Source organism: Suricata suricatta, chromosome 10, assembly GCF_006229205.1.
Source record: "Suricata suricatta isolate VVHF042 chromosome 10, meerkat_22Aug2017_6uvM2_HiC, whole genome shotgun sequence".
Taxonomy (NCBI): Eukaryota; Metazoa; Chordata; class Mammalia; order Carnivora; family Herpestidae; genus Suricata; species Suricata suricatta.
In genome coordinates this window covers 61,344,122-61,358,695 of record NC_043709.1, presented here as the reverse complement: position 1 = coordinate 61,358,695, position 14,574 = coordinate 61,344,122, and the positions used below count along the sequence as shown (strand labels likewise).

At 49.7% G+C, this 14,574-nt stretch overlaps 1 protein-coding gene across 1 annotated transcript; it reads right to left on the bottom strand.

Annotated features, from left to right (window-relative positions):
- Positions 1–7,140: 7,140 nt before the first annotated feature.
- Positions 7,141–14,566, bottom strand: KRT74 (keratin 74). Its single transcript, XM_029954060.1, has 9 exons — positions 14,096–14,566; positions 13,268–13,482; positions 12,777–12,837; positions 12,186–12,281; positions 11,544–11,708; positions 10,221–10,346; positions 8,538–8,758; positions 8,045–8,079; positions 7,141–7,343 (listed from the first exon to the last, which is right to left on the bottom strand). The coding sequence occupies exons 1-9, from the start codon at positions 14,564–14,566 to the stop codon at positions 7,141–7,143; spliced, it is 1,593 nt and encodes a 530-aa protein (XP_029809920.1).
- Positions 14,567–14,574: the final 8 nt, after the last annotated feature.

The window sequence follows — 14,574 nt, the reverse complement described above, 5'->3', positions numbered from 1 at the left end:
CAAGGCCAAAGGTGAGCTCACCCCAGAGGAGCTGGGGTATAAAGGATGGAGGAGGGCTGTCCCGCTAGGCACTCTGCTCCACTCCCACCCCGTGGTGTGACTGCCAGAGAGGCATCCTCCTCACTCAGCTCTGTGGCCAGGAGCATCTCCCTTGAGCTTTGCTGGCCATCTCCTTCCTCCAGCCCCACCAAAGCCTCTGGCAGATTCTGAGGAACCAGGTCCTGGTCCTGCCAGGTGACCCTGGGAAGGTCTTCCAACCTCCTAAGCCTCTGTTTCCACATCTCTAAAAAGGGGGATGCTCATACGTGCTCCACCTACTCCCAGAGGTGGATAGGAGATATCTCATAAATAACAATGATGAAGATGGAACTGATACTACTAATAACAGCTAACACACAGTGTATGCCCTGCCAGGCCCTGCTCCAAGCAGTCCACGTGTAGTAGTTCATTTAGTCCTCACAGCAGCCATGTGAGGCAGGCACTATTATCACCCCATTTTACAGATGAAGATACTGAGGCACGAGGAAGTTAAGCTCGTAAGTAGCGGAGCCAGAGTTCAATCCCGGCAGACTGGTGGTCATCTGCACTCTTAGCCTCTACGCTGTGCTGGCTTTCTCATGTACAAATGCCCAGAGCGGGTGCCTGTCCCATTCCAGGTGCACGGGGCCAGCTCCAGACCACCCCCCCCCAAGTTCTGGTTCCTAGCCCCTGCTATCCCTCTGTCATCTCAACCTCAGTATGAAAGACTGAGCTCGCCAGGACAGACTTCCTCCCACTCTTCTTCCTGCCACAGACCCTCCAGCTGCTGGACCTGAAACCTTGCTCTCCTCAGCTTTCTTTGTTCTTCTGAAGAACATTAGTGTAGTGTCAGGACTCAAGTGAAGTTAGGTGTGTGGTGGGGAGTGCTTGTGAGGTGGTTACTTGTTTCTCACACGCATCAGCTTTTCCCTGATGTCATGTTCTGGGCTGTTCTCCCAGCCTCTTGCCCACTGGGGCAGCTTGTCCTATCCTTTAAAACAAATCAAGACATACTTCCTCTAGGAAGTCTCCCGAGAGCCCTTCAGGGTTGGCTGTACCTCTCTACACACACCCTATTGCCCACACACTGGGTGCATCCCTCCAAAATGACCTGTGAGGTCCCTCCAAGGCCAGGAGGTACTTTTTTTGTTCCTGGGGCCCCAAGATGCCAGGGTTTTACCAACTGAAAGATGTGCTCCAAAATGTGTCAGAGAATGTGTATGGGTGCTCATCTGTGCGTGGGTGGTCTTGAGTGTGGAAATGCGCAGAATGGGTGTCCAGCCAGCCCGCAGGGAGTGGCCCAGCTGTCCCAGTGGTGTGTGGCTGGCCTCCACTGTGATGGGCTCATGCCTGACAGTACTGGCTATTACATATTTTGAGTATCATCTGAAGACATCGGTCTGTGGGCTGATGAGCATGTGTCTGTGCACATATATACTGGTTTCTGATGGCAAAGGGCCCTTGTTGGACTAGCTCTCTGTTCCCCACCATTGGTGGCCCACAGGTGACTGTCACACTTTCATTATATTCTTTTTCAACAATAGCCATGGGGGGACAGCATGGTGACTCCTAACTTGTGACCATTCAAGGAATCAAATTCATTCATTCTTTGAACATCCCTGAAATCATGAAAGTAAGAGAGGTTCTGGCTAGTTGGGCCTGAAAGCACATCCCTTCCTGGCGAGGGGGGGCAGGAAAATGGACAAGGTGACTTCTCAAGATCACAGAGCATCCATTTCACAAAGACCTTCTCTGCCAATGCACATGGCTGAATCCGTGAGAGCCACGCACGATATCAAGTTTGGAGGCAAGGGAGAACATTCGTGAAGATGAGAAATGGAAAGATTCCAGGCAGAGGGAAAGGCACAGGGAAGGGAGGAGGGGAAAAGCAGCCTCGGCTCCAGAAGTCAGAGCACACACATTGTGACTTCCTTCTTCTTAGCAACAGCTCTGGTCCAGGCATTGGCCACATACTGGGGAGAGAGAAGACAGGCTGACAAATCCCTTGGGCTTGGCCTTGGCCAGTCAAATGGAAAGTTAGTTATCTCTATCCCCCTTATGGGTCTGACTGGTCTCCCCATCTTTATCCCAGCTTACTATTTGCCATATGGTGGGAAAGGCTGGGAGCAAAGTCTGGGGACATGGTTTCTTTGGCCTTTTCATTGCTACTCACCACCCCAAAAGTTCATTTTTCAGTGGGGTAAGATTCACATAACATAAAAGTAACCATTTTAAAGTGAACAGTTTGGTAGCATTTAGTGTATTTACAGTGTGGTGCAAGTACCACTCTGTCTAGGTCCATACATTTCATCACCCCAAAGGGAAATGCAGTACCCACTGGAAGACTCTGCCTCTCCCCCAATCTCTGCAACTACCAGATCTCTATGGATTTACCTATTCTGGACATTTCATATGAGTGGAGTCACATAATTTGTGACCTTTTGTGTCTGCCTTCCTACACTTAGCACCATGGTTTCAAGATTCATCCATATTGTAGTGTGTATCAGTACTTCATTCCTGTTTATGCCTGGATAACATCCCATTGCAAAGGATATAGCACAATCTTTTTTATCTATTCATTCATTGTTGGACATTTGGGCTATGTCTTAGCCCTTTCAGGCTGTTATAACAACTATAACAAATACCACAGACTGGCACCTTATAAACAACAGAAATTTAATTCTCACAATTCTGGAAGCTGGCAAGTCCAAGGTCAAGGCACCAGTAGGGTCACATTGTGGAGGGAGCCCTCTTCTTGGTTCATAGCCACCAACTTCTCACTATGTCCTCATATGGTAGAGGGGCTAAAGATCTCTGTGGGGTGTCTTTTATTAGAGCACTGATCCCACTCATGAGGGTTCCACTCTCATAACCTAAGTACCTTCCCATCTCCTAATTAGGCCTCATCTCCTGATATCACCATCTTTGGGGGTTAGGATTTCAACATGTGAATTTGGGGGACACACAAACATTCAGACCATAGCAATATGTTTCTGCCTTTACTTATTGCAAACAGTGCTGCTATGAACATGCATGTACATGAATTTGCTTAAAAGCCTGTTTTCAATTCTTTAGGATATACATACCAAGGGGTGGAATCGCTCATGTGACAATCCTATGTTTAACTTTATGAGGAACTGCCCAGTTGTTTCCTATAATGACCAAACCATTTTACATTCCCACCAGCCATGTACAAAAGTTCCAATGTCTCCTTGTCCTTGCCAACACTTTCTGTTTTCCACTATTTTGTTTTAAGTACAGCCATCTTCAGTGGGTGTGAAATGGTACTTCACTATGGTTTGGATTTGCATTTCCCTGCTGACTAGTCATGTTGAGCATCCTTTTATGTGCTCTTTGGCCATCTGTATATCTTCTTAGAAAAAAACTCCATTAAAGTCCTTTGTTCATTTTTTATTTTTTTTCCATAATATTTTATTGTCAAATTGTTTTCCATACAACACCCAGTGCTCTTCCCCTCAAGTGCCCTCCACCATCACCACCACCTGTCTTCCCCCCTCTTTGTTCATTTTTTAATTGGGTGTTTGTTCTTTGTTGTTACAAGCTAAGAGTTCCTTATATATCCTGAATACTAAATCTATAGCAGGTATATGATTTACAAATATTTTCCCTCATTCTGCGGATTTTCTTTTCACTTTCTTGAGAGTGTCTTTTCATGTACAGAGGTTTTAAATTTTGGTGAAATCCTACCTCATCTATCTTTCCTTTAGGTGCTCATGCTTTGGTGTCATATCTAAGAATCCTTTGCCAAATCCAGTGTGATGAAGATATCCTCCTATATTTATTCTAAGAGCTTTATGGTTTTAGTTCCTATATTTAGCTTATTGATCCACTTGATATAACTTTTGTATATGATGAGAAGTGGGCATCCAACTTCATTCTTTGGCATGTGGATAGCCAATTGTGCTGCACGTCTAGGCATGGTATTGGCATCCTTGTCAAAATGACCAGAAATGTATGGGTTTTACTCACCCAAATCTTTTGAATGTATTTGTACTAGGTAAAAAGATCCTAAGAGCATTGTCTCCTAGGTCTCTCTGTTAGGTGAAGCTCCCTTAAGTGTAAAACCCAGAAAAGAATAAGGCCAGTCCTTGCCCTGGAAGCCCCCAAGTCTGCCACTGATGGAATCAGTCACACAGAGAGATCATCTCAATCCTATGTGGAAATGTCATATTGGAGGTAAGTATTGGGCACTGCAAAATCCTATAAAAGAGGTGCTCAGCCCAGCCTAGAGATTCATAGAGGTTTCCAGGAGGAGTGGGTACCTGAATGGAATCTCAAAAGAGCAATAAGAGTTGTCCAGGTGATGAAAGGTGTGAATGGCAGTCCATGCACAGAAGCCATGTGAGTATGGGCATCACCTGGATAGATGATTCAGCTGCTCAGTGGATCTTCATTGGAGGTCTACACAGAGCAAGTAAACCAGATACTTACCCTCCCAAACAGTGTGGACACTCCCTTACTCCCCTGGGCTGCTCTCCAACCAAAACTTCCATGCACACCTGTTCTTTCTGGTCTCTTTTCCCTGAGTGCTGAAGTCAGACCTACCGAATGGAATTTGGTCACCACTGGTTCTACCTCTACTTTTTCCCCTCTTGGACTTCTAAGGAATCTCCAAGCTGAGTCCCAAAGCAACACCACAGTCACCCTTGCACACTTCTCAGGATCTTAATTCAGCCCCAGATGACAGAGAATCTCTCCATTTCTCAGGTGGATAAACTGCAGCCAGAGGGGCTGCACCTCTGTCCTCCTCAACACCCCAGCACAGGACACGTTGCCTCAATCCCTCAAAATCACATCTACCTTGCCTCTGAGTCCTTCACTATGCAGCCAGGACTGGGCACAGCACCCAAGCCTCACCACCCAGTGGTCAGAGGTATGCCTGCATTGTGGCCCTAGAGGACATGACCCATGAATTGCTCATGGGTTCCTCTAAAGGCTGTTTCAGGTTATGGATCCCATCCACCCATACCCTCCCTCTTGCTGGATCACTGGTAATTTAGTCTTTGGGGAAAGGCAGAGCATCAGTGCTGGAAAGGGCTTTAGGATTTTCTGGTCCTGGGGTTCATGACCCATGGAGTCCATGGATGGGCTTTGTGGGTCTGCAAACCTCTGGACATGCAGACATACTTCTATACCTTTTTCAGGGGGAAAGGCCCACAGATTTTATCAGTTGGTCTGAGTGCAACAAGCGATAGTTAGTGGCTGAGACACAACAGGACCCCCATAACTCCCAGGGCACTATTTCTGGTACCCACAGTGACGACACTGAGAGTCATCAGAGAGAGGCGTTTGGGCAGAAAGCCCAGCAGACTCTTGGCTCTTGTGCTTCCCAAGGTTTATTGCATCTTGGCACACCCAGAAGGGGACCTCCTTAATTCATCAAAGGCACAGTGAGGTCAATGGCAGCTTGGGACAGGAGGCCCTGCCGTCACAAAGCCGGCCCCTGTTACCCTGAAGGCTGGAGGGGCAAACATCTCAGGCACACCTATGGTACTAGATGGATCAGAAAGCCGACCAGAAGGCTGAATCCTGCAGGCCAAAGCTGAGGGACACAGAACTCCACTCAGCCCCACTGCTCACTTCAGAAAATCTAAAATCTCCCACCCCTCTACCAAAATAAGCACACAAAAGCTGTCCCAAACCTACTGTGATGGTGTGCTTTAGTTCTCTCTCCAGGAATCTATGTGCCCATCTGTCTAGTTATTTGATTAAACTTCCCTCCTCCTCCAGGAAGCCCTCTTTGATTAGCATCTGCATCCAGGTCTCTTCTCAGCATTGCTGCACAGGGCTGCCATTCCCTGATTTGTACAAAGACATGGCTTTGCATGTATGTCCATCTCTCCCATCAGCCTGAGATGACATCCAGAGCAGCCTGCTCTGATCTGCCTCCAGACTCTCTAAAGGTTTGTGCACATGTGTGGGGCGGGGTCCATTATCATCAGGAGGAGGGCAATTTAGTGAGACTGACACACCAGCAAGAGTGTACCTCTGATATCACGCAAGGGCAGTTTATTGAATATACAGCAAGAATCCAGAGTCCTTACCTCAAGCTAAGGAGGGACTGGGTGTCACCATTTTTAGGAATATTTACATCAAGAACCATGATTTCTGGGCTAGGCAGTACCACCAGAGACAGATGGAGCTCCCCTCACTGAGCTCATAGCGACAGGAATCACGAATCACAGCACAGCAGGACACAGCCCCAGAGAGAGGACTCAAGATAAACCACATAGCCACAGTCCTTGATCAAAAGGCAACATAATCATGCTGCCCGTATGGAAAGAACCACGGGTTCAAAAAAATTCCCTTTGGAAAAGAGGCAGTGATATGCCATGGAAAGAATACAGACCCTAGAGTTAGCCAGACCTGGGCTCCACTCCTGGCCCTGGTACTTTGTGGGTCACAGAGACAGGCTGTACAGCCTCTCAGAGGATGGGCCTTCTCCTCTGTCCTGAGGATGCTGATTGCATCGACCTTACAGGTGGATGACAGGCAATGCATGCGGGGAGCCTGGCACGTGCCAGAGGCTTAGCAGATAGTAGTAGTTATTACCAGTAAGGGAAGAGTAGTGGGTGACCCAAGGTGGCAGGAGGTCCCTAAGTTCTCTGTCACTTGGCTCTGTGAAGACAGGTACAGCTGGTGGTCTGCGAATACACACCTTTTCTCCTAAATAATGGAGTCATTCGGCAAAGGCCCTACTAAGGGGACAGGCAAGGGCTGGCTGAGTGCTGGCCTCCTGAGTGCACATCTCCATGCTCACCCCCCGCACTGGCAAGGGAAGGAAAATCTCCAATATTACCCCTCTCCTCCCACTCCCCTGCCCTCCTCCCCTCTCTCTCTGGAAAGGACCAGAGATTCCCAGGGCCAAGAAAATAACTGGAGCCTGTGCCCCAAAGCCTCCTGCTAGCTGAAGGCAGCAGGGGAAACAAGAAGTCACAGAGTCCATGGGGTACCTGAGGAAACGGGACCGTCAGGGGAGCCACCACATGGGTGGCCAAGTGCACTACAGACAGTCCCAGGACTCAGAGGTGGAGGGTGGGGACCGCAGACATCTCCAGGTGGAGTGGTGTCAAGGCATCTCTTCTCCCAGGTGCTGGGGGCTTATCGGGTGGCCTTCCTGGTGGTGGCACTGGCAGGGGTACTCTTGCCCCGGGCATCCTTGAGCTCTCCCACTCTTGCCCCTTTGGCCCTGGATGGCCCGGCCCGAGTGCTGCCGGAGCTGCCCACCAGGCCACCAGGCCCCGAATCAGTGCTGCCAGAGGAGTTGGGGTGATAGTAGCTGTTTCCACCGCTGCTGATGACAGCTGAGGAGGAAGGGCCGAGAGCAGAGAAGAAGGGCAGTGAGGGCCAGTCAGTGAAGGAATCATCCGCCCTCTCCACCCAGCAACCTTCAGCAGCCAGGTAACACCACAAAGACCAACAGATACCCTGTGACATGCCAGGCTCCAAGTGAGGCAAGGACCACATGGGACAGACACAGTCCCTGTCCTCTTAGAGCGTCGCGGACCATTTGGCCCCCAGTGCACATTCTTTTTTTTCTTTAACTTGTTATTTAAAGTTTATTTTGTTTATTTATTTATTGAGAGAGAGAGAGAGAGAGAGAGAGAGAGAGAATCCCTAGGAAGCTCCACACTGTCAGTGCAGAGACCGATGCAGGGCTTGAACTCACAAACTGTGAGATTAAGACCTGAGTCAAAACAAAGAGGCAGTTGCTTAACCAACAGAGCCACCCAGGCCCCACTGCCCCTATGCACATTCTTAATCTTGTCTCTGGATGGCAATGTCCTGGGAAGAGACAGGAAGGAAATGACTTCAGTCCCTATTCCCATGGGACAAAAGGAAATACGTTTCCTCTGAGGCCAGAGAAGCTTCAAAAGAGTTGCAAAAACTCCCAGATTGGGGGGAAGGGGAGCCACTAGTGGAGGTGGCATCGTCCTATCTTTGTGTCCCCAGCTTTCCCATCCAGCCAGAGTCCCCACCCAACCCATCTCTCAGGGACACTTACAGATGCTCACAGACGATGGATTCTCACCAGACATCCTGTAAGAAAGAAAGTTAGAGAAAGATAAGACCTCAGAAAAGTGATAACTTTCAGCCAAACCTTGATGGGCGCCTGCTTTAACATGTAGATTATTTTCCTTCTTCCTTAAAACAATCCGTGGGATGGGGATTATAATCCCATTTTACAGGGGAGAACATACAGATGCAGAGACGCTAGATGGTTTACCAGGACCACAGAGCTTGTGCGTAGCAAAGCTAGTGTTGAAAGATAGTCTGGGGCTTCTGTGTGACCCCACTTGCTATTTTCAGAGCACCCCCCATGGTGTATGCTTTGTGCTTGACCTCCCTCACTGGAAGGAAGAGAAACTGAGTTCCCCAGTCAAACCACTACCTTGTGCCTATGTTATTCACCATCCACTTCCCAAAAGTCCCCAACCCAGCAGCAAACCACTCACAGCCCCTTATCCCCAGTTTCCCTACCCCTACTCCTGCCTCACCTGCACTCCTCGCCCTCCAGCATCTTGCGGTAGGTGGCAATCTCCATGTCCAGGGCCAGCTTCAGACCCATGAGCTCCTGGTACTCCCGCAGCATCCGGGCCAGCTCTTCCTTGGCCTGGTGCAGGGCAGCCTCCAGCTCATTCAGCTTGGCCCGGGCATCCTTCAGGGCATTGTCACCCTGCTGCTCGGCATTAGCAATGGCTGTCTCCAGGTTAGTACACTAAAAGCGAAAGAATGGGGAAGTTATCAAAATGCAAATTAGTTTTTAGATCTTCTGGGTTAGGTAGCACAACCCCCATTCTTTACAGATGAGGTCCAAGGTGACAGCCATTAAAAGTTGCAGAGCCAGTACTAAACTCTGGGTCTCCTCTATTATCTATTCCAGACAATATTTACAGAATTGTAGTGAGAAGCTGTTGAAAGAGTTACATTTCATGAACATAGGAAGAAATGATGTTTACAAAGTTGTCTAGTCCCTGGGGTTGGAGGCCACCAATGTATAGGCTCAAAGGACACCAGGTCCAGGAGAATCATTCTGAGACTTCAGCCAGGACACCTCTAAGGACCAGACAATATGCCAAGGCACCACTGTAGTCAGATTCCTGTCTGCAGGACAGCTCCCAGTTGGGACCCTTGCTACCTATTAGCACCAAGAATGAGTGTTTCTGGACCACTCCAGCACTCTGCAAGGAGATTCTGGCTTAGAGCTTCCCCCTTGTCAGCTTGAGTTGGGTGAAGGAGGCTTCCTTAGAGCAGGAATTTAAAGGCCTAAAAATCACACCTACAACCTCAGAAACTGGACTCTGACAAACATCTAGCAGGACTGTGAGGCTATGTACTGATGGAGAAGGAAGCTGTCCCCGGGCTCTACCACATTGCCTGGAGTGGAGGCTGTAGGGCCTCAGAGAGGAGAGTAGGCTCTGATCTTTCAGTTTGGTGGCTCTGTCACTAGCAGAATTGACCTGGTTCTTTGGGGAAGACCAGGACGGGAAGGATTCCCATCCCCTTAAAATCATCTCCCCACTGACATGGTGTTTAAGCTTTGCTGCTTCCAGATGAGACAGGATCCCCAGCAGAAATGGACATGCTGTATGGTACAGGGCAGGGCCACCAAGGAGGTCTTCATCTGCTGCTGTCCCTCCCTCAGACACCAGGACTACGCCTCACCTGGAGGGCAGGAACTTAATGTGGCCATGGAGGGGCCCGGGATGTATTCCACATGCACCCCACGTGTATTGAGTGTCCAGTGGGAGGAGGAGGTGTGGGACCTTCCCTCAGAGGGCACCTCTGAAGGGGATATACAGCAGGTTTGTTGCACACAGAAAAGGTCTGAGAAAGAGTGGGGGAAAGGAGGAAACTTGGTCTCTAATCTTGGTTCTGTTAAAAGAAGCTGGAGACCTTGGACAAGTCACTTTCCCTCTCCAGCCCACCTTCCTTATCTGTGAACTGGGAGTCAGAGGAAGCAAGCTCAAGTCATTTCCCAATTCTGAGAAGAGTGCCAGCTCTGACCACAGGGGCATAGAGGAAGGTGGGAAACAGGGACAGTGGATGGCTGAGGTTGCTCCCAAGCCCAAGTTGGGAGATTTGCTTTTTACAAAAGTGTGGGCTCCAGTCTCTCCATCACAGAGGATGAAATTGAACTGCCCAAAGGACTTGACATTCTTTGTGAGGCTGCTGCCCACCTGCTTCTTCACATTGGTAATCTCACACCGGATCCTCTGGATGAGCCGGTTCAGCTCTGATATCTCGTTCTTGGTGTGTTTGAGGTCATCACCATGCCGGCCGGCTGCCAGCTGCAGCTCTTGGATCTGGTTTCCCAAAGATAGAAAGTTGGTTATGAGGCAAGACTGCACCCCCTGCCCCCTGACTTGAAGTAGGGGAAGGGTCCTGAACAAGTAATCCCATGGCTGGGACCAGCCAGGGGAGGTGGCTCCAGAGCAGGTGATGATGGAGCCGAGGCCTGAGCACCTTCCCATCTGTTTGGTGGTGGTTCTGGCCAAGCAGTCCATCCCTTTCTAAGCAGAACCTGTGTGCTGGGCCCATCCTTTCTCACTGCCCTGCCTGTGGTCTTTCCTCAGCTGGATGAAAGAAAGGTGCATGTCACATTTTTAAAAGCACTTTTGAAATATAAGGAGTGTTCTCCACTCATTTAGCACCTCTTTACAGAAGCATCTTCAGAGGCCAGGCTCTGCTCCAGGTACTGAGGATGTAGCAATGAACAGGATAGGTGAGGTACCTGTCCCCACAGAACATAAATTCTCCCATAGCCCTGTCTCAGTGACAAGTGGAGGGCCAGGAAACCGAGGGTCGTGTGTAGCCTTAAGATGGTGGGGTTGTTGGTTCAGGGCTTGTAACTCCTATCTTCCCCTCTCCCCTTGCCCAGTCCTCCAGAGAACAGGGTATGACATAGCCATGGACAGGGGATGAAGAACCTGTGATTTTTGCTGTTGGTGGGATTTAACAAATGTGAAAAGGAGTGCCAGAGCACAGCAGGTATGAAACCCTGAAGAGCACCCAGGTAGAGTCTTCTCTGAGCATAATTCCCATTGCCCAGAAGACTCCTAGACTTTCACTTCCCCCTTTTGGAAGTCTCCCCACACTGATCAAGAAAGACCTCGGGGCTTCCTCTTCCCTCCCTGCCCCACCCTGGGTCTCCCCTAGCTACTCTCCCCCATATCTGTTATTCTCCTTCTGTCCCATGGTGACATGCCCTAATCCCTGGAAACACATTTTTTTTATAGCAGGAACACCTCTCTTCTTCCTTCCATCAGTGGATTGCCTGTCCTTCTCTGTTGAATAGGCCCACCCACCCACTTTTATATGTTTTACCTTGGATAATAGTTTCTACTAAGAATTCTTTCTGAGTAGGATGTGGTTAAAGCATTGGCTATAACCATTCTTTCTTTCAGCACATCTACAAAGATGGCTTTTCAATTCACTGGTGGAGGCGTCCCTTCCCAGGAGAGGAGAGGCTGGTGGAGGACAGCCATCCCCGTGATGCCCACCTTGCTCTGGTACAAGGCCTCAGCCTCAGCCTTGCTCTTCAGGGCGATCTCCTCGTACTGAGCTCGGACCTCAGCGATGATGCTGTCCAGGTCCAGGTCCCGGTTGTTGTCCATCGACAGAATGACAGAGGTCTCGCTGGTGTGAGTTTGGATCTGGGCCATCTCCTGAATTGAGAGGTGAAGAGAGAGTCAGGATCCTCCAGCCTCCCTTTGCTGCCTATTAGTCTTCTGGGCCGAAGGGATGGGAAGAAGTGCCTGCTCCAGAGCTGTGTGTAGGAGCCGAGGGAGAAGACTCACAACAGCAGGACACACTCCACATGGGCAGTGGGCAGTGGACGGCATTTCCCATAATTCACAGGGTTAAGAACCTGTGCTTGAGTAGGACCTCACGGGGTCACTTTTTCCTGCCTGCACACAAGGTCACTATCATGGCCCAGGTGGGATCATCTCTTATGTATATGGCTTCTGGGGACTGAGATCTTACACTCCCGTGGTCTCACAGTGCAGAGGTTTGCACTTTTCTGTCAAAGCAGGCTTTATTCTGTTTATCCTAAATCCCTCTTATTGGCATCCCAAGGAAGAGCCAAGTGAAGCCCTTGGCTGGCAAGAGACAGGGTAGGGGAAGGGCAGGAGTATCCTCACCGCATCATACAAACACTTGAGGAACTTGATGTCTCTATCCAGAGAGTCTACTTTGGCCTGGAGCTCCACCTTGACTGTGTAAGCTGCATCTGCATCCTGCCAAGAGGCACCCAAAACAATCAGTCAATACAACCCTCATCTCATCAGCTTTCTTTGTCCCTGCTCCCAAAGCCATCTGATTTCCTTTTTTTTTTTTTTTTGCCTGAAAATAGAAGCATATGGATGAATAAAATCACTAGCACTTTTTCTCATACCCACTAACCCTTTGAAAATAGGAAAAGGGGAATGTTGCTTGTTACATGGGAGAAAACAAAGCCTAGAGAGGCAGAATGAGTTTCCCCAAGTCTCACCAGAAGGCCAAGGTGGACCCGAATTTCCTGACTCCCAGGCAAGAATTCTCTGCTACCTGTCTCTTTGTCCATCGTCTGGGTGTGTGTCCTGCCTCTCCAACTTGCTAGAGGCCAGAACAATGACTCCATCTACACTCAGGCATTATTCCCTCCCTAGGAGGCCTGGGCTGGAGTCCTGAGTAGAGATGGTTAGGATGGGGGTAAAAAGGGACCAGAGTCCATAGGATCTTCTCTTCCTTACCTTCTTGAGCAGCACAAACTCATTCTCAGCTGCTGTGCGCTGATTAATCTCCACCTCATACCTGGGAGCAAAAAGAGGATAGCAGAGACCTCAGTCACCCTGGCTAACTAACCTCCCCTTCCCACTGGCGGAGAAAGTGCTTGGGTGAAGATTTCCTAGGGTTGCACAAGTTGGAAGTGGCAAGCCTATGTCCCTGAGTTGCCTCATTTATAGTCCACTTACTGGATCCCAGGAAAATATTCAAGTGGCTATTAGGCTCCCTAAACTGGCCACTGAACCAGTCAGTGGATCAATGAGCATGGAACTCCTTCCTATCAACCAGATAGGAAGTTCTCATCAAATAGGGCAGGCTGTTCTCCCACAACCAGGGGAGGGATGTGAGCCCCTGGCCCTGGTGCTTGCTCCCTCCCCACTGAAAAAGTGACACAGAGATTGGGTTTGTCCAGGAGCCTCTGGGAACATGACCTATGACCTTGGTGGGCTGTACATACCTCTTCTTGTAGTCCTCCACCACGTCCCGCACGCTCTTCAGCTCTGAGTCCAGCCGCACCCTGTCCCCAGACAGCACCTCCAGCTGTTTCCGCAGGTTGCTGATGTAGCTCTCAAGGATGGGCTCCAGGTTCTTCCTGCAGTTGTTCAGGTCCAGCTGCTGCAGCAGCTCCCACTTGGTCTCCAGCACCTGGTTCTGCTGCTCCAAGAACCGCACCTGGGAATGCAATGGAGGCTATCATGTCCATGGACATAGACCATTGACTTCCAGCTTATATAGATTTTTCTAAAGTCATTTGGCTTAAGTGCTGACTCTCCATTCATGGGATTCCATGCAAACTAGACCCTTTATAAGTGCTCATTCCGTAGCCTACTGGAAAAAACCAATCCCCAAAATCTCGAGAAAGAAGGAAATTCCATAGCTTTCATCTGTTTCCTGACCCAGCACCCAGGAGATGCTCCTCCTGATGACTCAGCCAAATGTTTCTTCTGTACCGTGAACCCTCTTCTCCCAATAATGCTGATCCTATCAGCTCCTTGTCTTCTTTAAAGAGCTAGAGATTCACCCAGTTATCTTCCAGAAACCCAGCACGTCTTTCTCAAGGTGGTGCTATACTTCACTCAATTCTCCACCCTTCTCTACAAAATCCCCCAAGGAAGCAACACATGCATTCACTTCTTTGTGCTACCTAGCTTACAAGATATTATGATCAGGGAGCCCTTCCTGATGCCCAGCTGCCACCTTTCCATCCACAGTGCCCTGTCTACTTCCAGGCAACAGGGAACTGCTCCCATCTCACTGGACAGTATCATTCTCCTGTGAGACCCACCTTGTCAATGAAGGAGGCGAACTTGTTGTTCAGAGTCTTGATCTGCTCCCGCTCCTGGGTGCGTATTCTCTGGATCTCAGGGTCCAGCTCCACATTGAGGGGGGCCAGGAGGCTCTTGTTGACTGTGACCTGGTGGATGCCCCCGGGTGGGCACATGGATGGGCATGTGGGCCCCAAGGCCATACTGCCAAACATGCTGCCAGCAAAGCCAGTGGCCCGGCCCCCTCCATACCCAGAGCCAGGCCCGAAGCTGTAACCTCCAGTTCGAATGCCACCACCAGCCATACTGAGGGAAATACACCGATTCCCTCCAAGACTGTAGAGGCTCCGACTGCCAAAGCCAGCCCCAGGTCCTTTGCCAGCTGGACGGTAAGAAGCTACACTGCCCACACCCTTACTCAGCACCACAGCTGAGTACCTGCTGAAGGCACCCTTGTCACCACCAGCCTTGCTGTTCAGCTGCCGGCTCATGGTGGGGA